At 35.7% G+C, this 27,586-nt stretch overlaps 2 protein-coding genes across 9 annotated transcripts in view; one reads left to right on the forward strand and one right to left on the reverse strand.

Moving 5' to 3' along the window:
- LIPI (lipase I) overlaps nucleotides 1-9,132 on the reverse strand; it is a 106,377-nt gene extending 97,245 nt beyond the window's left edge. For 3 of the 8 annotated variants that reach the window (XM_073009593.1, XM_073009592.1, XM_073009591.1), the window contains exons 1-3: nucleotides 9,009-9,132; nucleotides 6,747-6,872; nucleotides 3,658-3,812 (exon numbers count right to left, since the gene is read on the reverse strand). The gene's annotated coding sequence lies outside the window, so the exon portion shown is untranslated. The remainder of the gene's footprint in view (nucleotides 1-3,657; nucleotides 3,813-6,746; nucleotides 6,873-9,008) is intronic. The other 5 variants (XM_073009590.1, XM_073009589.1, XM_073009588.1 and 2 more) reach the window with 3 other exon arrangements.
- On the forward strand, nucleotides 9,073-22,989 carry LOC103247054 (splicing regulator RBM11). Its single transcript, XM_073009596.1, has 5 exons — nucleotides 9,073-9,176; nucleotides 12,511-12,673; nucleotides 14,074-14,146; nucleotides 18,649-18,748; nucleotides 21,056-22,989. Exons 1-5 carry the CDS (start codon nucleotides 9,081-9,083, stop codon nucleotides 21,467-21,469), a joined length of 846 nt encoding a protein of 281 aa, XP_072865697.1. The 5' UTR covers nucleotides 9,073-9,080; the 3' UTR covers nucleotides 21,470-22,989.
- Nucleotides 22,990-27,586: the final 4,597 nt, after the last annotated feature.

Raw genomic sequence — 27,586 nt, forward strand, 5'->3', positions numbered from 1 at the left:
AGATAGGAAAAATAAGTTCTAGTGTTCTACATCACGTTGAATGACTATAGTTAACAATTATATACAGTTTCAAATAGCTAGGAGGATACCGAGTGTTCCCAGCACAAAGAAATAACTGTGTGAGATATCAATACACGAATTACTTGGATATGATCTCTATGCATTATATCTATCAAAATATTACTATGTACTCTAGAAATAATAGGCACGACTATGTTGATTAATTTTTAATGAAAAAACAAGATATTCAGTCAGCAACTCATTTATGCAAATGTTAGGAAAGCTGTTGAAAATGAATCGGACTACCCAAGCAAAATAAAGTAGGGTGTCTAACAAGTCTTTATACCAGGAATTCTCAAGAATGATTTTTAAAACGGATGTAAAAAAAAAAAATGACTGGGAACATCAGAATTTTCAGAATGTAATTTCCTGGGGCCATCCCCAGAAATTCTGATTTGGTAGATATATTGACACTCTTTAAGTGGGTAACCCAGAGAATTCACGAACCACACATGGAGAAGTCTTACATCTGGAAATTATCTAAAAGAATTAAAGAGAAAATGAACACGGAAGAAAACACAGTGGATTATTCTAACCTAATTTATATTGCTTTCTACGTGACCAAAGCAACATTCATATTACCTTCTTTGAGCTTCACGATAGAGTGAGATAGTATTATGGGTATTAACTGCATTTAGAAATGAGGAAACAGGTTCATAGAGGTTAAGTGACTTGGCACAAGATAACATGCCACCAGGACATGAAACTGGCTCTTTTAGTTCCAAATTTCATGTTCTTTCACATGATCCTTGTTTAAAGAGATTTTGGTACAATAAATTAAAATTCCTTGAGGGCATCTAATTTTAGTAAGTCAAGAAAAATTAATCATGGATCATATCAGAAAAATACTGACACAATTTGGAGAAAAATAATGATTTTGTTGAGGCAGTCAGCTCCAGATCCCATGGGTTCTAGAAAGATTACTGCCCTACAAACAGGTTTCTAAAGTTCTCTAACTTCCTTATAGAAGGTGGTCTGCGTACCCATGGGCATCACCTGAGAGCTTAGTGGAATTGCTAATCTTGGGCTTCACCTCCAGCCTATGGATAAGAATTTGCATTTTTACCACATACTCCAAGTCGTGTGACTTTACAAAAATAACTCCATTTTATTCTGTATTTCACTTTCCTCAACTGTGAAATGAGAAACCTGAATTAATCTATCTTTAACATCCCTTTCAAAGCACACAGGAGTGGGAAACTATGTCCTGTGGTCAGGTCTGGTTGACAAGCTAAGAATGTGTTTGACATGTTTAAATGGTTGGGAGAAAATCAAAACTATAATATTTGGTGACATGAAAGTTACAACAAATTCAAATGTGAGTGTCCATAAATAAAGTTGTATTAGCACACATGCACATTTACTTGTTTATGCATTATCTATTGCTCCTTTCTTGCTTTGGTGACAAAGCTGAGTAGATGCAAAAGAGACTGTATGGCCTACAAAACCTAAAATATTTACTATCTGGTCATTTACAAAAACATTTCCTGGCCGGCTCAGTGGCTCATGCCTATAATCCCAGCACTTTGGGAGGCTGAGACAGGCAGATCACTTGAGACCAAGAGTTGGAGACCAGCCTGGGTAATACGGTGAAATGTTGTCTCTCCAAAAATTACAAAATTAGCCAGGCATGGTGGTGTGTGCCTGTAGCCCTAGCTACCCTGGAGGCTGAAGCCAGAGGATTGCTTGAAACTAGGAGGTCAAGGCTGTAGTGAGCCATGACCTTCACACTATACTCCAGCCTGGGTGACAGAATGAGACCCTGTCCAAAGAAAAAAAGAATTTCTGACCCTTGCAATATAATAATAGCAACAACAAAAGTTTCAATGTAAATAGTTACAATAAGTTGGCAACTGTACTAAGAATAAATATGCATATATGCATATAATTTAAATATGTAGATACACAGATGTACTGTATATTTGTATAAAGTTTTTTGACCTATCTCTCCCCTCCCATTTTATTCTACTTACAATTTTTAAAAACACCTGACTAATTTGCTTTTCAGAATATCATTTCTTTATTAAAGGCAGATGTAATCACTGATTTTCATGTTGAGAAACATGAAACATGCCCTCCTGGAGGTATATATCAGAATCTCTAGTGGAGAAGAAAGGAGCATGCGTAATAAATAAAACACACTTGTATGAAATAAACTACTGAAAATCAACAAAATTTTTTAATGAAGTAGAGATTCAAGGAAAATGAGAGAAAGCAAAGAGGCTACATGGGTTAAAAAGGAATTTGAGGATCAGTAAACTTTTTAAATCACTTATTTTCTATTTACTACTGTTAATATCTAAAAGTTCTACTATTGTATTTTAATCATCATTATACAAGAATTAGCAGACAGAAACATACAAAGCAATTATGTTTGAATTTTCCCAACTTAAAATGTAGGCAACTGACTAAATACTAATCAGAACAATAATATCAGAAAGTCTGCCAAATAAGTTTTTAATGTAAACTATGATATTAAAATGTTTATAACTGTGTTAAAAATGACACATAAGATTAGGGGCCTAGACTTCAAATTTCTCTGGCTTTCAACTTAAGATGCCACTATTATATATTATAATAACATAAAATCCCTATCAAGAAACTTCAGAGTAATAATATAAATTATAAACTGCATATCAGTATTTAGATTCTATATTTAAATATAAAATTCAAACATTTCCAGAATTTATGGTTATCTCAAATAGCCAATTAAAAACATAAGAAATAACGTTAATTTCTAGTTAATTTTTAAAGTTATTCAAGTATGCATTAACAAATTTCAAATAAATTTAAAACATAAAGGAAATAATCTGCTCTCATAAAACCCCTATGGAAAACTATTCATCTTGAATTTTAAATTTGTCACTGTTATTACCATAAAGCAGAACAAATTATCAAGTTGAACAAGTAATTCTGCTTTATCATAAAGTAGAAAATGATAGTCTTAATATTGATAAACTTTATTACTATACACCAATAAACCAGAATAAAGTTCTACCTTATTACCATAAAACAGCTTTGTTTTTTGTCATACTGAATGAGAGCAAAAGTTGTAGTACATGTTTATTTTGTTTTGCAATCAATAATTTATCCAAGTAAGAATTTTCTTCAAAAGTAGAGCTAGTGAAACAAATAAAATTGAAACAAGATATTTAAGGTATAATTTTAAATACCTAATTAATTTCTCCATTACTGAATTTTTTTTCTCTTGAGTATTCCTATTTATTCTCTAGTTACATCTTTTTTTAAAAAAAGGTTTTCTAGTTACTAATTATCTGGCAAGTAAATACAATGCAAAATGTCAACGTATTAAACAAACACATGCACACACACATAGAAGTTTTCTTGATAGTAATGTTTGTTATAATTAGTACCAATAATCATAGCATATTTTTATCTCATTATATCATAACATTCTTTATCCCAGAATATAGACCACACTATTTTATATGCAATTTTTAAAGATAAATCAAATTATTAATATCTTACCAGACTTTACCCAGCACATCAAACAAAGAAAAATGTATACTCTCATTTGGAATCTGAGAAAAGCAAAAGCAGCACTCAATTCACCAAAAAGGAAATTCCATAACTCACTGAGGTTTCTTTTTGGTAGGATCGTCACAGGCTTGGCAGGTTCTACTGTAAAAGTTCACTGATTTTTGCTCCTCCCTCTTGGTTGAAAAGGCGAGGTAGTTTGTTTTCTCCCATTTTAGCTTGTGGTTGTGGGAAGGATTTTTAAGTCACAGGCTCTGTAATAAGTCACAACCAAACCTTCAGCTACACAAGTTGAATTTAAGGGAATGATAAATCTAATTACATCTTTCTGTATCCTTTTAACCTCAGGATTTCAGAAGCGGTCAGGAAAAATATGCAAATGTGATGTTAGAAAATGCTAGAAATGGAAAGAGTCAGAAAAAGTTGTGGTTTATATTCACTTTGATTACAAACTAAGATATCTTTATATACCATAAATCAATAATGAAATCCATATCCATCAAGCTCTGTCAAGTATAAAATATGAGCTTTTCATATATGTTATTTTACATCCCCAAAGCAGAGGCTATTTTAAAATTCAAAATTTTGGCTCATCACTTGAGGCTAAAAGGTGAAAATTATATAAATAAAAGTCTTTAATATGATGACCATTTTAAAATTAGCGTGCATTTTCTTTTTACGTGTTTACATAATTATCTTCTTTTCTTACCAGCAGTGGACTTTTAGTAAGCAAGAAAAATTGGGAGTTGTTCTAAGTACATAAATTACAAGTTTAAAAATTAAATTCATTTTTCAAAAATTCAAGTTTCTCTAAAACTCCAAAAGCACGGTAAGAACAGAAGTGTTTTTTATATGTCATAAATCTGCATAAATTAATCTGAGGTCTGGGGAAGTATTTGAGAAAATTCACAAACAAAATGAGGTATTAGTTTTTTAAAAATCACGGAAATTTAACTGCTGAGGAAATTCCATCATTAATTTGAACCGTTTGATCTCTTGGTGTTTTACATGAGATTTCCATTTTTAAAACACCACCACCACTACAATTTGTTTGGAGACCAAAACTAATCTAGGTCCTTCCACAGCACTTAGCTGTAAGAGTTGCACCTCTCTGCATTGGGAGTTATACCTGATGTAAATGACGAGTTGATGGGTGCAGCACACCAACATGGCACAAGTATACATATGTAGCAAACCTGCACGTTGTGCACATGTACCCTACAACTTGAAGTTTAATAATAATAAATAAATTAAAAAAAAAAAAAAAAAAAGAGTTGCACCTCTCTAACAAAGATGTAAATAAGCCACATCATTTCAGAATATGGGAAGAAAGATGTGTTGTACCTCCTAAAACAAATTTTTCCTAACAAGTTTTACTCAATAAATTAAAATACAAATCTTTCCTCTGTCACTTATAATTTCCTTTTTTCTTTGTGCTTTCGATGCAGCATTATAATATGAGTCTTGCACATTTACTTTCATCTTTACAATTCTAAAGAGTTCATACTGAAAAATACTGGCATATCAGGCAGTATAATACAGAGTTTCAAAATTTAAAATTATGCTTCTTCATTATCATGTATTTCACATACTGCTAATATGAGAAAGATGAGGTTATTAACGTTTATTGCCTTACATAGGAAAATGTTGGGGGATGACAAAGTTACAAAATGCCAATAGTTTAGTAAGACATAATCTATTTAAGCACTTGTTTAGTCCTCCTTGGATATAAAAAATGATTGTAAGTAGCTTACATACACACTCACAATAAACATTAACTCAAAGGGGATGTTCCTGATGATGATGTGATGATGTCGATGAAGATTTAAAATTTATTGAGTCCTCTGCACCAGGCGTTCTTCAAGCACTTTACAAGTAAGTTAATTAGTGTTTATTGAGATGGAAAATCACTGTTTATCACAAGATATTTTGTCACAACCTTTTATTAATTTGTCAGTGTGTCAAAATGTTTAACAGTTGTACCCTTTGATTCAGCAATTAAGCATCAAAGATACTTCCTACAGAAAATCCAAGAGACTTTCCTACAGACACATCCAGGGTCCTTGTATGTGGCAAATGGCCCACATGTGCACAAATATATGAGCAAAGACGTTCATCTCACCATTCCAATAACAGTCAAGAAATGAAAGCAATATAAAATCTAACAATGAGAGATTAGTCTAATTAGGTATCTACTATGGATTAAAACTAATGATACAGATAGATCAGTATTTATTGGTGTAAAAGGCCGTCATTACAGTTTTAGAGGGCAGAGGGCAAGCTGAAAAACAGTATTATATAGCATGGTTTATTTTCCTAAAGTGTGATATATATTTCAAAGTCTGGAAGGTTTTCCTCTGAAATAGTTATCTCTGCATGATAAATTTGTCAGTAATTTTTACTTTATTTCCTTAAATTTTAAAAATATTTATTTACAATAAACATCTAATACATGTAAAACAATTTAAAAACTGTATTTACTTGACAAAAATATGGTTAGGAAAAAATCAGAATAAAGACAAAATAAGGGTTTAAAAAAGTGAAGACAAAAATGAGTTCAATTTTAAAAAGCATCCAATAAAATCCCTTAATAGTAGTTGGCCAACTTCCTTCCCTCCCTCCCTCCCTCCCTTCCTTCCTTCCTTCCATTTCAGTTGTTCATTCATTTGTTCATTCAGTTGTTCCATTTCAGTTGTTCATTCATTTATGCTTTTATTAAGTACCTATTGATATCCAGGCACAGACTTTGTTGTTGGGGATACAAAGTAAAGACATTCATTTATTTAATCTTAATTATTTCAACAGCTATTTATTATACACCCACAGGTGTGTCAGAGATTGTCCTAGGTACTGAAAAATATTTACTCTATACTAGTTCCCGATGAGAAGGACATGACAGAAGTGTACCTAGGGAATTATGGAACCACACAAGTGGAGTGGCCAGCTAATTTGGAAGGCAGAGTTCAGAGAAGCATTGCAGGACATGTTGCCTGGGCTTAACTACAAAAGAGAGTAAGAGTTGACTGGGCAAGGCTGGGCACAGTGGCTCATGCCTGTAATCGCAGCACTTTGGGAGGCCAAGGCAGGTAGATAACCTGAAGTCAGGAGTTTGAGACCAGTCTGGCCAACATGGTGAAACCCTGTCTCCACTAAAAATACAAAAATTAGCCAGACATGGTGGCACTCACCTGTCTGTAATTACAGCTATTTGGAGGCTGAGGCAGGAGAATCACTTGAACCTGGGAGGCAAAGGTTGCAGTGAGCTGAGATTGCGGCATTGCACTCCAGCCTGAGCGACAAGAGCAAAACTCCATCTCAAAATAAAAGAAAAAAAAAAGAGTTGGCTGGGCAAAAGAAGATAAAGGAGCTCTAATTATACATATATAGACATACAGAGGTATACATGTACATATACATATATTTTCATTTATTATATGTTCATTCAGTTAGGGACATCAGACAACCTGATATAAATGAAGAAAGGCTAGCTCTTTATAGAGTGTTACATGTATTTAACCCATTAAAACCTGATATATGACTAATGGTCCAGTAAATACTGAAAGTGAAGTGAATTATTTTTAACCTACTACTAGATTTATTACCATGCATGCATTCAATATGAGTTAAGAAACACAGTATGCTTACATTAGAAAAATGATATATTGAGATCATATTCTGAAAAAATTGCTAACTACAGGAGCTGACTTTCAGAGTTCATAATATTAACTAAGTACTCTAGAATTATAAGCACTATAAACTTATGTACAGCCAGAAGAGGATATTAGAACACCAAAATTATGCACATTTGTAGACAAATAAGGATGCAAATTTCAATAGAACAATATAATATGAACATTAATTACAAGTGTAGTTAAAGGTTTGTAGCATACACACTCATATACATGCAATGGTTTAAAGTGAAACCTGAAGATACAGCTCCCATATAAGAAGTGTCTGAGGTGAATTTAAGGAAGAAATCTGTTGGTTTGATAAGATTTATGAAGCAAATGAATACAAATAAATCGAGAGGTCTACACATAACAGAGACTTGCAAGTATCCATTCATTCGATCAACATATATTTATTTGCCTACAATATGAGTGTTTCCCTAACTCCTTCTTACTGTACCACAACTATACTGATGATAAGCAAAGAAAAAGGGAAAAAAAATGGAGACAGGACTTATATCAGTTGAAGGTAACTACTGAAGTCACCAGCATTTATATTATATTTGTGAGGGTAGAAAGGCTGTCTTTCCCAAAATATAAGCTTTAGGAGGTCAAATTTTTATATTTACCTTTGTTTTCCATGAATTAAGCATTCAGAAAATACCTATTAAATGAAGTAACTATATTTAGTCCAATCCATTCCTTAAGAAACAGAATGCGAATTCCAAAGACAAATCACTTGTTTAAAGCAGTAAAACTATGTAATGTCAGAGATCAATTAGAAATTAGGATTTCCTAAAATGTGTACCTTTTTATTAGAAAAGATGACTTTTTTTGGTCCATCGACCAGATAAAAGCATGCCTCATCAATTCAAAATGAAATTTTATCACGATGCGAAACTAAAGGTCAAATAATGTTCTCATTACCTATATGATATTCATGGGATGATCTCAAGGTCCTATGTAGACGTATGGTAGCTTCAGAACGGAAGCCAAGTTAACAGTTGACAGTTGATTTACCAAAGTACTGACATTCTAAGGTTTCTCTCTCCTTTCTTGTAATTTTATTGTTCTTAAGACTTTTATTAAAAACAAAATTATCCCCAAGAAAGAACTAAGCCTCTAGCCTGGTACACCATATACAAAGTATAGCCCTGAAACAAAGCACAGCCCCAGCTGCCGTCCTCAAAAACTGGCTTAGACACAAAACTTGCTCAGTCTCACCAGCATATCCCTTGGTATTCGCTTTCTCAAGTTCCTTTTGGAGTCCACTTAAAACCTCTGTGACCAGTTTCAAAAACGCATCTAGGGAGCACTTTCTAGGAAAATAAACTTTAATCCTAGTTTTCTGTTGTATCCACATCCATGCAAACATCGTTTCTTTCAAAAATTATTTATAATTTAATATCTTCGTGATTTGTTCATTTATTCTTCGGACACAAAGAAATGAATCTCCCTGCATTTGCCTGGGAGCTTCCGCAATGAAGTTATTACAATTTAAATAATCTCTACAGTTATTGTATTTAAAATGTTGACTGAATAAATCCAAAATCAATTAATGTGCCAGAAAAAAAGGAAGCCACCCCAGGAGCTAAAGGGTAAGGCCCTTTAGGCATTCATCTTTCTTACTCTCACCCACTCTCCCACCACCCAGCCCTACCGGCAGGCGAGGGAGCCCTGCGGTGGGCGGTTCCCCACGTCCGCTGGGGGCGTGGCCCTGAGGCCTCGCCTCGCCCATGCGGAGCCGTAAAGCCGGAGAAGGGGCCGGGTCTCAGCTCCTACTTCATTCTACGGCGGAGACCGGAGGATGTTCCCTGCTCAGGAGGAGGCCGACAGGACCGCGGAGACCGGAGGATGTTCCCTGCTCAGGAGGAGGCCGACAGGACCGTGTTTGTGGGGAATTTAGAGGCCCGAGTTCGGGAAGAGATTCTGTACGAGCTGTTCCTTCAGGTACAGTCCTCCGGGAAGGGGCGGCGGAGGGGCGGAGCCCGTCGGGCCGGAAGCGTAGCGCGCACCTGGACCACCCGGAGCCCGGCCCCCTTCCGCCCCATCCTGAGCGGTGGTTTTAATTTGGTTTCGCTTTGGCGCACCTGTCTCCAGGTGAGCGGCTGGGGAGTGAAGTGATGGAGCGTTCCCCCGTCCCCATTCCCGCTGCAGAGTCCTGGGAGTGGGCAGGGACGGGGTTCCCTCAACCCCCGTTTCTGATTAAGGGCTTTCAAGAGGCTGCCTGGGCCTCGGGTGTGCTCAGGCAGAACCGAAAACCGCCTGGTCACTGTTCATCAAGTAGTAAGCACGCTGACATCCCGCAAAAGGAGAGGGGTCGCTTTTATAATGTTTCCTTTTACACCTTGCTTCTTCCTTCAAGTCCTTTTATGCAGAGAGTATTTTTATTCCAGCATGAGAAGTGAGATTTGAGATGATTTGCGGCCAACTTACCGTGACTGTGATCAGTTGATTCCCTGGCCAAGGCCCTTTCATTCATGCCAAGAGGACCTTCGGAAACTTTGAGACCTCATACCTCTAGGATTAAGCCTGCTGTGTCCTGTATACACGCTCACTTACCGTATTGTCCTATACAGCTAGGTCTCACTTGCCAGAAAGATACCGTCATTCAGCCATTCCCCTAACCGTGTAATGATCGGGAATTCCCAAATACTAAGGAGGGTGCTGGGAATACAAATTGAAGAGACACCCTTTCATCTTCCTAAAAGGGAGAACTTAAAATTACAGATAAAAAGAGAAGGGGACATAGATAGAAAAGTGGTTCCGAGTGCGAGTTCTGAGGTCAGCAGTGTGACTCTGAGCCTGTCAATGAATTCCTCAGTGCCTCAGTTTCCTTATATGTCAAAAGAGAGTAATAGGATCTGCAGTATAATGTGACTGTCGGAATAGATGGCCTAATGGTAAAATGGCTACAGCCGATAGCCATTTTAACTCACTTATGAGTGATTTATTCATTTATCACTCATTATATATTCATTTATCACTCATATACTCATTATGCTAGCCATAATAACTCACTGTTTGCTACCGCTACTACTGCTAGTGGTACTGCTGTTATTAGTGATAAGACTAACATCAAGAGAAATCAATAGTTACTTCCTCCTATCAGAATAAGGGAAGGTTCCGAGGGAGGCATTTGCAGAACTAAATTTTCAGGATTGAGTGGGTCATACGGGTTATTTGGTTGTGAAAGGACTTACTTTTGTCTCTAAACAACTAAAGCAACCCTCTTTTGATTATAGATACAATTTGGTAGAGAGGGTTCTTTCCAGGAATACAGTTTCCTTTCCTGGATGTAAATTTTTTTTATTATTTGAAAAATATTGGTTTTAAGACTTTTAGGTTCATCCTTTTAATTCATCTTTGTAAATGTGTCTCCTTTTTTATCAGCTCTAATCCATGTCAGTTTTTTCATTCAGTATCATTTAAAACTTACTATATTAAGTTAAAAAAAAAAAAAACCACCAAAAACCGAAAGAAATATAAAGTAAACTTAGAGTTGTTTTTCTCCAGAAGACTTCTTTCACTCTGAGCCTCAAAAAAAAGGAGAGTGGAAGACTGGGGTGGGATTGCATTATCCAGTAACCATTATTTTTAGTTAATCAGGACTCGATCAATATCAGTTGTGTGGATCCACAAGACTATATATTATCTTCTCATTTTTTATAATTTCCTTCTTCTACCTAAGCAAAATGTAAATTTTATTTAATAGATCAGGTAAGAAGCATAAGTTCTTATTTTTGTCTAGATATTGAAAGGAATTGCCAAAGTGGAATTTCTTTTCCACTTTAGGCTTCCAACACCCAGCAAAACTTGACAACTATCACACTATGTATTTCACTGTGGTTTAAAAAATACTATAAGATAATGTGATTGTTGCTATAAGTCTTCATGTTGAATTTTATCTTTAAAAATGCTTTGGATTCTCTAAATTTATGTCAAAATTCAAATCACGTAAGCATATTCTGTCCCATAGTGATTACATCTATTTAATATCAGTATAAAAATCACCAATTTTATTGGTTTTGTTTATATTACAGTATATTTATCCTTTTACTGTTTTCTTTCAAATTTCTGATTATACTTGGAAATGAGAAAATCAGATTTATTATCATTGCACTTTTAATACTAGAGTTGAGATTTGGAGAAAACATAATGAATTCAGTTTCAAATATGTTGAGATTGAAGTACAAAAACATAGATGTCTCCAGGAGATGTCTCCATGAAAGAGACATAGCGGGAAAAGTAGATTTGTTGATGAGGTGGTCCTTAAAGCCAGATGGGAAGGGAAGCTAATCCCTGGGAGAGCACAGAGAATGAAAGGAAAAGACTAAATCTTAACACACAGAATTATTTTAAATATGATCATTAATATTTTTCTTGAGAGTAAAAGCAATTTTTTTATGTATGCAACTCTACAGAGAAAAATAATCAGTCATTAAAGTCTGAACCATTCAGCATTAAATCAGTTTCTGTGTTTGTAAGTGCCTCCTCCTGTCATTATCATGGCTGTGATGTAATTTTTTGTTAGTTGTAATTAACAATTTTCTATGATATTTGGCTCTGTGTTTTTAAATCTTCATTGCATGTTTTAGGTTTTTCTGTCAATATAATCTAAATATTTATAGTTTATATTTTATTCCATTTTAATAACACACCATGAAATAATATCTCCAGTTGTTAGATTTCGAGTCTCTCTAATTTCTCACACTTACAAATAATGCAATATACTTAAAAGTCTTAAACATATTTAAACATTTTTCCTTTGGAAATTTACCAAATGGAGTTCCAAATCAAAATGCATAATAAATTTATTTATTCTTGTAAAGATATGTAATCTTCATGACAGAAAATTTAAACTATGATATAACATTGATAGCTTTTTTGAGGATAACTCAACCAAAATTGAATTTCTCATTTCAGTTAATTTTTGAATTCAACACCGTGAATATATATGGAGACAAAGTAGTATTTTAATCTTAGATTTATGTGTTTTCTAAATTAGTTTGTTAGGCCTAACAGAAGGATAGTCTACCATTTCTTTTACAGTTTGAAACTAATACCTAGAATTTCCTGTTCTTAACACCATGCATGTTTCCCCAGTGAGCCAGAAAATACAAAGAAAGTGTGAGGAAGTGTAATATTTATCATTAGAAAGATACATTATCAGCAGAGCCACATAAAGATATTGTTAACACATTTCTTTAGTCTCAAGTTGAATTATTTCAGTATGAAAAAAATCTTTGGATTTATGAGAAAATAATTTTTAAGTTTCTTATAGGCGGGGCCACTAACCAAAGTGACTATATGCAAAGACAGAGAAGGAAAGCCGAAGTCTTTTGGATTTGTCTGCTTTAAACACCCAGAATCGGTGTCTTATGCCATAGCTTTGCTGAATGGAATTCGTTTATATGGAAGACCAATTAACGTGCAGTATCGATTTGGTAGGTCCTGTCACTGATTAATCTTCAAAGTGTTTTGTGGTTAGTACTATTCTCAGAGGTGTAAGCAATTTGTTTCCTATACAGTGGAAGACCAAAAAATAAAAATGAAAAATAAAAGTACCATCTGGTCATTGTTAAATTTTCTCAGAACACATGTCTAATTCATAATGTTATATAGTTAATTAGTCTTGACAAACCTATAGCATCTTTTCTAAAAATAAAATGTAAGATACTCATTTTAGTATCAGCCAGCATGTAGCTATGATGGTTGCTATTGGCCCTTATAAATTGATCAAATCTAAATGAACTGGGGTCACACAACTGAGGCATTTATATAGCAAGAGTATTTACTAATCTTGTCACTGCTAATGTATGGTATTGAATCCGTACTCTTTGGAAGATAGAGAGAGGGCATTAGTCCATCTGGGGAAACCTTTCTATACATGTTGCCCAGGATTTTAAGCCCCTGTAAGAGCAAAGTGGTGAAAGGCAACTGTAGAGTTACCCTTCCTAGGGGTGGAAAAAATGTCCTGACATGAATGACTTCAGCAACTTCTGCTGCACACATGTCAGGAACAGATCATTCGTGATTTAGCTGCCCAGAGAATGTCATAACATTACTCCAGCCCTTTCATGTTTCAGGAGACTAACAGAGGCCATCTGTTAATTCTTGCAATATGTATGCAGCCTCCTCTAAGTGGTTCAGGCTTACTGATCTATCACTTGTTGGTTTTTAAATTCCTCTTGCTATACTAAAAGCAAACAAATAGTAATAACAAAAACAATGCTTGATTGCAAAGCGAAAGTGCATCTTTTTGCATTTTTTTTTCTTTTTTTCTTCCTTTCTTTGTTTTTTTTTTTTTAAATACATGGTTGCATCATGCTCTCTGGTACTTTCTGGTTAACTTACACAGCCTGGTATTAGGTTGGTGTAAAAGTAAGTGAGGTTTTGCCATTACTTTTTAATGTCTGTAGAATAGGCCAGGGTATGTTATGTTCTGTCACATCATGTATAAGGTTGAATTGGCTTTTGTCCATGAGGGTTAAACTCCTGCCTTGTACACTGGAAGCAAATAACACTTGTTTATTTGCCATTTTTAGTTTACAGGTGTCTAGAACAAACCATCATGTATCTTACAAAGTCCAATGTCAGTGTCATTCTTATTTACAGTCACTGATTTAGACAAAGCTTGATTTTAATTCATTGATACATAGTACTATAAACAATCTGTAAATATGATTTGAGAGGTCAGATATGCATATATCTTCTCTGAGTATAGAATTTTTAAATCACTATTATGTCCTAAAATATTTTGAGTCATTTTATGGTTTAATATTAGAACTCAAAAAAAAAAAAAAAATGCACCATGAAGTAACCTGTTACTCTGTTTCTTTTAAAGGGAGTTCTCACTCTTCTGAACCAGCTAACCAAAGTTTTGAGAGCTGTGTTAAGATAAATTCATACAGCTACAGGTAATTTTAAAAATATTTCTCATTAAAGGTGAAGCAAATATGTTCTTATGCTAAGAGGAGTTTTTATATATTTTGGGCTATTGTAAAGCCTTACTTTTTAGGCATAGGATGAAATTAAGGAATCTGTTTTTCCAAGCCCATGAAAAATGATAGAAAATATTTTCATTTAAAGTTCAGTCTTAATATTTTCAGTAGTAGGGGGTAGAGACTTATATTTGTAGGGTTTTTTTTAATAGTTTTCCACATGCTTTTCGTAGCTGTTAAATCATTTAGACATACAAGGTTTCATCATAGATCATAGAGATACTGTTATTTATGCTTTACATTTGAGTAAATGGAGTTGCAAAAGTTAACCAATTCTTAAGGTCACAGGATGATAAAGTCCTAGCTTTGAAACTAAGCCTTCTGACATTAAGCCATTCAATTAATTATTTTACTCTTTGAAATAACGTCTCTATGTTAATTTTCAAACTCTTCTAGAATTTTGTGTAGCCTGATTTATTGATGCAATGGTAGCCTCCACGTACACTATCTGGCAAGCTATCCTAGAGGTCATGAAACTGAAAGGCTCCCACACTAAATGAAAATGTTCAAATTACACCTTTTGTTACATCCATTTTAAAAACAATGAAAAGCAAGAAGAAAGATATTGGATAACTTAGCACACTTAGGAAAAGGTGCAAGCAGGCAGAAGGACCAACTAGCTGAGTTGTGGTTACACTAATAAACACATGCCCTGTTTCTCTCTGCTGTATCAGCCTCCCCTTGCTGACTGCAGTACTTCTGCAGCCTCTCTAAGTGGTTCAGGCTTTTTCATGTATCACTTGTTGGTTTTTAAATTTCTCTTGCTATACTAAAAACAAATATGAATAACAAAAACAATGCATTCTTGCAAAGGGAAAGTGCTTCTCTTTGCATTCTCTTTGCATTTCTTCTTTTTTTAATATTTGGCTTCATCATGCTCTCTGGTAATGTCCGGTTAACTTACATGGGCTGATAGAATAGCTCAGGGTATATTATGTTCTGATACATCATATAGATGTATGATGTAGATATCTATATCTATATATAGAGGAGAGGAATAGATACATTCTATTCAGAGTAGAGATATAGATCTACATATCTCTATATAGATATTATATAGAGAGAAGTATTGCTCTACTAGCTTGTTTACAGTCTATGATAAACATTAGACATGTATATCGTCCATACTGCTTTTTTTCTTGTCTTCTTTAGCAGAAATGAATATTCTCAAGTAAACTAACAATAGCTGACCCTTCTATCCCTTTTTGTTATATCAACCCTCTGAACATAGGAGAGTGGCCCCTCAGGACTGTCAAATATGCAGGGTTACCTTTCAGAGCAGTATTGCACCCCAGACAAAACAGTGTGCTCCTCGTCTTCATTCACCCCAACTTTTCTACATCAGTGAAATCAGAAGTTAGGAAAGGAGGTGGTGAAATTGGATTGCCTGAATTTGCATGTTGGCTCTGCCACTTTATTAACATCAATTAACAGTTTATTAACAGTCCGTTAACACTGTTAATAAAGTAGCAGAGGCAAGATGCAAATTCAGACAAGAACTGGATATGTTATTTTACCAGTCTGTTCCCCATCTCTAAAATGAGGATAAAACTTTAAAAGGTTACTGTGAGAATTGAATTTTATAATTAACACAAGGTGCTTAAAAGACTGAGCATACAACATTCCGCAAATGTTAGCATAAAGGGGGATTTATTACTTTGGTGGGGGAAGCACTCTATAGACTCGTGTGTCGAGCCACGTATATAATGTAAGAGCTTCTTTCTTCTACTAGTACCAAGTGGGAAAAGATATCTCGTCTTCCTCGGGAGTTAGAAAGGAACAAGCTATTGGTAAGATTTAGACGGAAGAGAAAAGACTAGATGGACACTAGAATATAGCAGGAAAACTCTGGTATTTTCTAGTTACGTTTAGTACACTGACCCTAAGTCATCACAACTTCTAGAGTAGACGACCTGAGTTATGTGTATATATTGGATATGACATTTCATTAATAATACTTTATTCTTCTAATATTTCTGATATTATAAAGAAAGTATAAAAAAATGGGTTATCATGTCCCCAAAGTGATTTGCAGAGAAAAATGGTGCTTTTCTTGTACCTTCTGCTTTTATGAATATTTCCTGTATTCGTTTGCTAGGGCTGCTGTAACAAAGTACGACAAACAGAGCACTTGAGCAATAGCTGTTCATTGTCTCATAGTTCTGAAGGGTAGACATCCAAGATAAAGGTGTCAGCAGCATTGTTTCCTTATGAGAGCTATCAGAAATCATCTGTGTCATGCCTCTCCCTCAGCTTCTGGTGGTTTGATGTCAGTCGTTGGTGTTTTTCAGCTTGTAGAAGCATTACCAAGAGATCAAGTTTATCTTCACATGGCGTTCTTCCTGTGGGCATCTGTACTGTAGTTTGAATGTGGCCCTCAAAAGTTCATATGTTGAAATTTTGGTCCCCAGTGCCGCAGTGTGGAGACGTGGGACCTTTGGGAGGTGACTGGGTCATGAAGGCTCTGCCCTCATGTATATTTTAATTCATTTATGGATTATTAGATTAATTGGTTATTGAGGAAATGGGTTTGTTATCACAAGTAGATCTGTTGTAAAAGCCAGTTTGGCCATCTCTCGTGAGCTCCTCCTGCCTGTGAGGACTTCTGCCATATTATGACATAGTATAGCTTACCGGAAGCTAACCATAGCCACCTTCACCAGAAGCTACCTGATCTTGGACTCTGCAGCCTGAAGAACCACGAGCCGAAATAAACCTCTTTTCTTCATAACAAACAGAGTACCTGTTTGTTGTATGATACCAGTTTGTTATCACAAACAGGTATTGTGTTATAACAACAGAAAATGGACTAAAATAGTCTGTCTTCAAATTTCCTTTTTTTATCAGGATACCACTCATACTGGATTAGGGACCCATCCTGTTCCAATATGACCTCATCTTAACTAATGATACCTGCAATGACCCTTTTTCCAAATAAGGTAACATTCTGAAATACTGGGGTTTAGGACTTAAATTTTGGGGAGACATGTCAGTCCATCAGACTTCCAAATTTACATGCGGTTCCCCATGCAGACAACTTTGCATCCCCTGAGGAAAAATAGTGGTTTTATCTGCAGCTGTTTTCATCATGGTGCTAATATCACCACTTCTGCTACTGAGTCATATCTTCCCCACTCGGTAACCTCACTCTACCTTTCATCTTGTTCCTTGCCGTCACTTCCCCCACATGCGTCCTGGTCTTCCTGAGCACTCTCTCCTTAACAGGCTGTTATATTTTTCTCTTTCTGTTACTGAAAAATTTCATCCTTCACATTCTTTCTTCCCATTCTTGCCTCAAACTCATTGTTATATAGAAGCTGCTCTTTTTGAAGGTTATCGGGTACCTTCTGACCAGCAATGCAGAGGAGCCAGTGCTTATCCAGTTTACTCTCCTGTAACAACAGACACCTAATTATTTTCTTAATGGAGTTTTTGCTTCTGCTGACTTTCTGTAGTAGTGCCCTCACCACTTGTAAATGGGGTTCTGCCTAGCCATCTGACTGCTTCCTGTCATTCTCCTTGACTCATCTTTGTCTCCACCTTCCTGTGCTAATTTTAGCCTTCTTCATGGTACACTTCCTATCCTAAGAATTACTAATATTAGCATTAAAATTAACAAGTAGACTATTTAAGAGTAGCCATAGAATCTGGCTAGCATTTGTAACCTCTCCATAGAAGCACATATAACATTTATAAATGTATACATGAAACTTTGGTACAGTTTTTAAATTAGGTGTTTCATTAATTAACGTGTGGAAGACATCAGCAAATGTGTTCATGTTAGCACTAGCAGTCGGTTTAGGAAAAAGCATAATTTTTATAGTTAAACAGTAAAGGTATCTTTAAAAATAAATGAGGGTGAGGGGAGGGAACTTAGAGGACAGGTCATTAGATGCAGCAAACCACCATGGCACACGTATACCTATATAACAAACCTGTATGTTCTGCACATGTATCCCAGAACTTAAGGTAAAATTTTTAAAAATTAAGTTACATTTTAAAAAACTGATGAAAATTTCTAGCTTCTTAAATTTTTTCATATCTGGAAAAGATTGAAGTGTATCGTTTGTAAATACTAACAACTTGCTTTGCTCTTTCAATATCTAAGTATTATTTATCTTTATATAAATAGAATACTGTCCAGCAATTTTCTATCGGAAAGCCAGATTTGACTCTAAGTATCAAGGCTTCAATATTTAGTAATTGATTTATTGCTGTGTCACTGTGTTATCAGTAATAATAACTGATTATTTGTGTATGTGTTTAAGGTAATTAATTACTCTTTAACTGAATGCTGTCCGATAAGCTTGCCTTCTCTATCTTTGTAATTATGAAGAACTGACATTTTTCTTAAGAGAAAATGACATTTGTAAGAGGAATTTTAAGATTTTATTACTTCTTCTTTCATGTCCTCAAAGGAATGAAGAAATGGTGGTGGGCAGATCTTCCTTTCCCATGCAGTGTTTGCCAATTCATAATACTTCTTTACCTCAAGAATATTTTCTCTTTCAGAAGATGGTAAGCTTAATATGCATTTTTTTCAGTGTATAATATGATACAAACTATGAAGAACATGAAGACTGTTTGTAACGTATGGTGCCCAAATCTAAACTGGGATGAAGGCACAAGATGTCCCAGCACTGTCCTCCAGTGTTGTCCTGCCCTAACACCATCATCCTAAATTTCACTGCCAACGCCTTAGCAAATGGCCACGGTGTCAACAGAAAAGGGGTGGATGGCAGTGACGACACACTGCAGTCCAAGTGAAATTTGAGTAGAGAGTTCTAATGTAAATGACTATTTTAAAAGACGTTTGCAGTGGCCGGACGTGGTGGTTCACACCTGTAATCACAGCACTTTGGGAGGCCACAGCAGGATCAGTTGAGGTCAAGAGGTCGAGACCAGCCTGGCCAACACAGTGAAACCCACTCCATCATAAAAATAGAAAAAAGTAACCAGGTAGGGTGGTGCACACCTGTAACCCCAGCTACTTGGGAGGCTCAGACATGATTGCTTGAACCTAGAAGGTGGAGGTCGCAGTGAGCCAAGATTGTGCTCCAGCCTGGCCAATAGAGCAAGACTGTCTCAAAAAAAAAAAAGAAAAAAAAATGTTTGCAGAATTGAATAATTTGAATAATTTCACTTAGTGAAGTATTTTTACATAATGTCATCAGTCCCAAATAGATTGCTTTTGGACATGGATTTTGAAAGTAAATTTCTCTTTTTAATTAAAGACAAAACTATATGAAGGTTCTCAATTGGTCGAGTAAACTAAACTATTTCCAGAGACTACCAAAAATTGGTTTTGACCCAGAAATCTTAATTATGGACTTCATTGTGAAAGGGGAACTTATTTTTTTTCAATTCCTCATAAATAAGAAATTGAAGTCCAGGGTTGTTCATCAACAGTCCCAAGATTTTCAGCTTGTTAGTGACAGGTGTAGGACTAACCCAGGTCTTCTGACTCACATACTGTTATTTTTGCAAATACCCAACATATACAGGAGGTTGAGATTTGTTAAATATCCATTTTCAATTTTTAAACAGAAAGAAATTTTCCTGTAAAATGATACTTTTAAACTTTTGGTAAAAAACAAACAAACAAAAAACCTTTTCTTAATTATGGTAAAACATTAGTAAACATTCAGTTCTCATCTGAAACTCTAAATGTCTTCATCTGAGCATTTTTTGTCTTTTGGTAGAGATGGGGTAGGAGAGAGACCCAAGTTCATGGTATCTCTATTAATCTTTAATCTGCTTTGAATAGTTAGAAATTTGAGTTAAGAGCTTGTTTGTTTTTAAAGGAAGTATCTCTCTATCTAAACAATAAATAACTATGCTGTACAATATGGGGGCAGTTAGCCACATATGCACCTAGGAAGCTCAGTTTTAAAATTTTATTTAATTTTAATTAATTTAAATTAAAATTTAAAACCGATACTTGGTTCAGTTTTCAGAAAACTTTTAGGTATATTTGAAACAACTTGGGCATGTGAGTATATTTTTTCGACTCTAAATTTGATGTAATCTAAATTCAGATCAGGTATTTTCAAGAAAAATTTAGCATTCAGATTGCGATATGCCGTAAGTATAAAATATACCTCATATTTTGAAGACTTCATGTGAAGAAACAGTGAAATATCTCATTAAGTTTGTTATTTACATATTAAAATTATATCATTTAAATTGATATATTGGGATAATAAAATACATTGTTTAATTTCACCTGTTTCTTTTTACTTTTGTATTGCAGTTATTAGATTTAAAACTATATGAGGGCTGGGCACAGTGGCTCACACCTGTGATCCCAGCACTTTAGGAGGCCGAGGTGGGTGGATCACTTGAGGTCGGGAGATCAAGACCAGCCTGACCAATATGGTGAAATGCTGTCTCCACTAAAAATACAAAAATTAGCTGGGTGTGGTGGTGTGCGCTTGTAGTCCCAGCTTCTTGGGAGACCGAGATAGAAGAATTGCTTGAACTCAGGAGGTGGAGGTTGCAGTGAGCCAAGATTACACCACTGCACTCTAGCCTGGGCAACAAAGTGAGACCCTGTCTCATAACAAACAAACAAACAAACAAACAAAAAACTATTTCCATTGGATAGCACTAATCTGTATTGTAGTGAGCTATACACAACCTCAACTCTTTATATTGACCCTTTAATGAAACACCTACCTTTCTACTATGAGAGATCACTGTCTTTCTTATACCAAAACACAGTTTAGTTTATTCATGGCTATTGTATAATACATGTAAACTGTTAACTTTTTTCCTTAACCTTTCGGATTTGCTTTGGTAGATGAATGTCTTTTGTTTTCACAGCAGTGGCATGCGTATAATCCAGTGCTGCAGCTTCCTTACTATGAGATGACAGCTCCACTTCCTAATAGTGCATCCGTGTCTTCCTCATTGAATCATGTTCCAGATCTTGAGGCTGGACCCAGCTCATATAAATGGACTCACCAACAACCAAGTGACTCTGACCTTTATCAGATGACAGCTCCACTTCCTAGTAGTGCATCTGTATCTTCCTCACTGAATCATGTTCCAGATCTTGAGGCTGGACCCACCTCGTATAAATGGACACACCAACAACCAAGTGACTCTGACTTTTATCAGATAAATAAACGAAAGAGGCAAAATCAAACAAGCGATAGTGATAGTAGCACAGACAACAACAGAGGCAACGAATGTAGCCAAAAGTTCCGAAAGTCTAAGAAGAAGAAAAGATACTAGTATTACCTACAAATGAAACTTACCTACACTGATCTTAGTTCTCTTATGAAAAAAATAAGATGTTATTCCATCAAATAACCAATGTCATGGCTATCTTGTCTTTTGAAATATATAGAAATAAGACTTATCTCTGGTTGCTGTTCAATTTTTGCCTTGAATGACAAAAGCTTTCTAAAAATAATATAATGTACCACTTTTTGTATTTGTCATGATATTTTTGACCCATTGGCAATAAATAGACTATTGTCATTTTATTAGTACCAATGATGACATTTCACCAAACTGTTAATCAAAAGTCACTTATTGAACACATTGATAAAGCACCATGCTCCCTTTAATTATACCCTGTAACCAACACACAACTGCAAATAGGCTGGGATTCAATGTGGAGTGGTGGATTTCCTGAAAGAAAGTCGTGCAGATATTTAAGGATTGCATATTGTTCCTAATGAGGATGTAATAAGACATTAGTACCGCTTTCTTTTAGTATCTAAAGATGTTTCTGAGCCATACTCTTCTTCAGGTTTATTTTATAAAGCGAGGACATATGATAATGATACCAAAGGAAAGATAATTCTCATGAAACCAACTTTTGGATCATTCCCTTTTTATACAATTGCGTATTTATAGGGATACCTGCCTGTTCTCATGTATTAATTGTATGTCATTAAAATAAGTTGGCTATGTCAGTGTGTATTATTCACCTCTTTTGCTAGCAAGGTTTGAGATGATATATTAACATACATAAATCATGAAAATGAGCAAGTAAATAGAATAATATTTTATTAATGTATGATATGTAATACTTATTGTCTAAATCAAGTTTCCTATTTTTGGTTTATTTATTTTAAAAGAAAAATAAAATGTGTTGTTTATTTGGGCATTTTTGTTTATAGCTCATTACAAACTAGAGTGATGAAAATATGTATTTACTAAAGCTAATTGAAGGAGTCATGCAACTCACTTGGGAATTAACCACCCAATTCAATAGTAAAAGCCATGCTTGGATGTTTCTTTTGCATGTTGCCTAGCATTTTACAGATATTTATTATTTAAAAAAAAAAAGATATGTTTTTAATGAAGGGAGTAACTGAATTTTAATCTTGGTTATAAATATATAATATAGTGATGTTTGAAACATAAATATTAGTCTATTTCTATCTAATCAAAATGCAAAACAATTTTCCTTTTGTAGCTGATACGGTTTGGCTCTGTGTCCACACCCAAATCTGACCTTGACTTGTAATCCCCATTATTCCCTCATGTCAAGGGCAGGACCAGGTGGAGGTAATTGGATCATGGGGGCAGTTTCCCTCATGCTGTTCTTGCAATAATGAGTAAGTGTCATGAGATCTCATGGTTTCATAAGCATCTGGCATTTCCCCTGCTGGCACTCCGTCCTGCTGCCTTGAGAAGAAGGTGCCTGCTTCTCCTTTGCCTTCTACCATTATTATAGGTTTCCTGAAGGCCTCCCCAGCAGTACTGAATTGTGAGTCAATTAAACCTATTTCCTTTATTAATTACTCAGTATCAGGTATTTATTTGTATCAAATACAGTTATTTGGTACCAGGAGTGGGACACTGCTATAAGGATACTGGAAAATGGGGAAGAGACTTTGGAACTGGGTAACAGGCAGTGGTTGGAACAGTTTGAAAGACTCAGAAAATGACAGGAAAATGTGGGAAAGTTTGGAGCTCCTTAGAGACTTGGAGGGCTCAGAAGACAGGAAGATGTGGGAAGACTTGGAACTTCATAGAGACTTGTGGCATAGCTTTTGACCACAATGCTGATAGTGATATGAGCAATGAAGTCCAGGCTGAGGTGGTCTCAGGTGGAGATGAGGAACTTGTTGGAAACTGGAGTAAAGGTCACTCTTCCTGTGCTGTAGTAAAGAGACTGGTGGTATTTTGTCCATGCTCTCTCTAGATAGAGATCTGTGGAATTTTGAACTGAGATGAATTAAGAGTATTTGGTGAAAGAAATTTCTAAGCAGCAAAGCATTCTAAGATGTGACTTGGGTGCTCTTAAAAGCATTCAGTTTTAGGCATTCACAAAGATATTGTTTGGAATTGTTTAAAAGAGAAGCAGAGCATAAAAGTTTGGAACATTTGAACATTTGTGGCCTGAGGATGAGACAGAAAAGAAAAAAAAACATTTCTGAAGAGAAATTCAAGCCAACTGCAGAAATTTGCATAAGTAATGAGCCAAATGTTAATCACTATGACAATGGGAAAATGTCTCCAAGGGATGTCAGAGGTCTTCATGGCAGCCCCTTCCATCACAGGCCCAGACGCCTAGGAGGAAAAAAATGATACCATGGGCCAGTTCCAGGGCCTTGCTGCTTTGTGCAGTCTCAGGACTTGGTGCCCGACATTCTAGCTGTGGCTAAAAGGGATCAACATACAGCTCAGGCCATCACTTCAGAGGCTGCAAGCCCTAAGCCCTGGCAGCTTCCATGTGGTGGTGAGCGTGTGGGTGCACAGAAGTCAAGAATTGAAGTGTGGGGACCTCCTCCTAGATTTCAGAGGATGTATGGAAACACCTGGATGTCCAGGCAGAAGTTTACTGCAGGGTCAGAGCCCTAATGGACAACCTCTGCTAGGGCATTGCAGAAAGGAAATGTGGGGTTGGAGCCCCACAGGAATCTTCACTGGGACACTGCCTAGTGGAAATATGAGAAGAGGGCTACTGTCCCTCAAACCCCAGAATGGTATGTCCACCGACAGCTTGTGCCATGCACCTGAAAAGCTGCAGACACTCAACACCAACCTGTGAAAGCAGCCAGGAAGGGGGCTGTATCCTGAAAAGTCATAGGGGCAGAGCTGCCCAAGGTCATGGGAGCCCACCTCTTGCATCAGCATGACTTGGATGTGAGACATGGAGTCAAATGAGATCATTTTGGAACTTTAAGGTTTAATGACTGCCCTATAGGATTTCAGACCTGCATGGGTCCTGTAGCCTCTTTATTTTGGCCAATCTCTCTCATTTGGAATGAGTGTATTTACCCAATGCCTGTATCCTCATTGTATCTAGGAAGTAACTAAGTTGCTTTTGATTTTACAGGCTCATAGGTGGAAGGGTCTTGCTTTGTCTCAGATGAGACTTTGGACTTGAACTTTGGGTTAATGCTGGAATGAGTTAAGACTTTGGGGGACTGTTGGAAGGGTGTGGTTGTATTCTGAAATGTGAGGACATGAAATTTGTGAGGTCCAAGGGCAGAATGATATAGTTTGGGTCTGTGTCCCCATCCAAATCTCACCTTGAATTGTAATCTCTATTATCCGTACATATCAAGGACAGGACCAGGTGGAGGCAATTGGATCATGGGGATGGTTTCCCCCATGCTGTTCTCATGATAACGAGTGAGTCTCAGGATATCTGATGGTTTTGTAAGCATCTGGCATTTCCCTGCTGGTATTCACTCCATCCTGCTGCCTTGGGAAGAAGGTGCCTGCTTCTTCTTTGCCTTCCACCATCATCATAAGTCTCCTGAGGCCTCCCCAGCAGGGCATAACTGTGAGTCAATTAAACCTCTTTCTTTTATAAATTACCCAGTCTCAGGCATTTCTTCATAGCAGTGTAAGAACAGACTAATACAGTAGCTTTATCTATAATTCATGTTTTTGAAAATTTAGGTTGGAAAATACAAGATTTTTTCTTTTAAAATTCACATTTTTGCAACTTAGAATCATGCTAAAGGGAAAAATATGTTTCTGAGTAATTAGAAAATAATAAATCTTACACAACATATTAACTTCCCCTCAGCCTTTCCTTTAGTTCTTCTGAAGTTTACCTTAGCCCTAAATTATTTCACTGTGATTGGCATTTTAGGAAATATGTATTAAGGAATGTCTTTAGCAGTTAAGGAAAACGTATGTCTAAGAAAATTATTTTGAAATATTGTTACATGAACTAAAATGTTAGAACTGAAAAAAAATTCTTGTAACTCCTTCCAGCATAGGCAGGAGTATCTAGATATCAACTTTAACAACTCAACCAACTTGAACCAACCAGATGGCTAGGAGATTCACCTATTTAGCATGATGTCTTTTATTGATAAAAATATATGTAAAACTTCCATTAGACTTTTAAACTACTACAATCCTATGAAATTTTAACTTACCAGTTTTCTTAATGCTACATAATTAAAAATCATTTAAATCTTCTGATTTTAATTCCTCAGTCTTGAAATCTATTTATTTTTAGTTACGTATAAATCCAATCTACTGCTGCTACTAGAAGAAGCTTGGAATTTGAGAGCAAAATCAGACATTTTGTATATTCTCATATTCACTAATTTATTTTTAAATGAGTTTCTGCAATGCGTCAAGCAGTGGCAAAACAAGAGAAACATTAAAATTGGTCAAAAAGATATGTGTGCCAAACAATCCCTTGAAATTTGATGAAGTGACTAATCCTGAGTTATTGTTTCAAATGTGTACCTGTTTATACAAGGGTATCACCTTTGAAATCTCAGCATTAAACAAAATTTTTATAAGCAATTTGTTGCAGCATGATTATTATAAAATTCTGATATAACATTTCTTGTTACCTGTTTAGAGTTTAAAGAGAGAAAAAGAGTTCAGAATTATTACATTTTTATTAGCATTATCTAGGTGAAAAAACTTCTAACACTATGTTCACATCTTTTTCTCCATTGCCTTCTGAACATACCCACTTGGGTATCTCATTAGCACTGCAAATTCAACATTTTCCATTGCTAATTTTTCTCCCTAAATATTTACTTATTTACTCAGTTTTAGCCAATGTTTCAGTATTGACCATTTGCTCAAGTCTAGTGACCTTGCTTCAGTGACCTTCAGAGAGCTGTTTCAGTCCTTCCTGGACCACTTACATGCTTCCAACAAAATGAAGCACTCTTGATGTTAGTCACTCAAATAAATGGAAATGGGCCCATTTACTGGGAATGTTAACAGAATAAAAAGATAGATGTGACACCATTTGCTTCAGTCCATCTCCATGTACTTGCTTAAGGGCTGGCCATATTTCTCATGGTGGATATGGTTCAGGGCACATGTTTAAATGGCTGTTCTTGTAGAATGGTTTGGCTGTTGGATTCCTCATCTTCCCTCTCCTTAGGAAGGTAAGGTTACAGTAGTACTGTTGGCTCCTGGAATATAGATTCATAAAGAACTAATGGAGTATCATCTCCACTGCTCTTGTATGTGGTCAAAGTTCAGATCCTTTACAGTTTCCACATTCTATCTCTATTTCTATTCATCCTAGTAAAGCCAGTTACTTCAGACATAAGTCCATCTCTCATTAATTTAATCCTCATTAAGAAAAGTCAACTAACAGCCCAGGCTTGATTTTGGGGAAAACGAGCACTAATATATAAATCTCTGTCTTATTTTACTTTACAGAACTCAAAAAGCTTTGTTTGTTTGTTTTTTCTATTTGCTTCCACACCTCAATCCCAGGTAAGTTCAGTGAGTACGGTTTTTCCAATTTGCCCTGACATTTGTTGAGGTACTTGGTGAAGATTCTATTTTGCCTGGTCAAAATGAGTTCTAAAAAGTCACAAAATGCCCCAGCTGTGGGCTAAGTTTATTTATTCACAATCAATCATTCCCAACCCACAAAAATGACCTCATGTACATGCAGAACCTACCATAGCAAGCAAAGGCAAGCAATCTCTTATCTGGTTCCTGGTAAAATTTTCTTTTGAGCTTCTAATACTATCTTCACACCAACAGGTTATATACAGATTGACAAAAACACATACATACTTACATTGTAATTAGATAATATAACCAGTATATAAAGATGCAAATTAATGTATTCTCTGTGTTAAAAATTTGGAAAGATTGATCCAAAACCTTTATAACAAGTTTTACTGCAAGGAATCTGAATCTAACAATAGTTGGCTCAACTACTTTACCTTGTTTGGGAAACATAATCAAAACATTCTCTAAGTGAATAGTGTTGATCAGTCCAACACACTATTTGAATCCTAATACTGTTTTTGCTTCTATTTTCATATGAGAAGAGTAACATCCTGGATAGGAAAATAACCCTCACCCCAGCCACATACCCCAAGCTGACTATGTCTTCATTGACTTTATTCCAACCTCTGAGGTTAATCACAAGGAAAA

Source organism: Chlorocebus sabaeus, chromosome 2 (assembly GCF_047675955.1).
Source record: "Chlorocebus sabaeus isolate Y175 chromosome 2, mChlSab1.0.hap1, whole genome shotgun sequence".
Classification (NCBI taxonomy): Eukaryota; Metazoa; Chordata; class Mammalia; order Primates; family Cercopithecidae; genus Chlorocebus; species Chlorocebus sabaeus.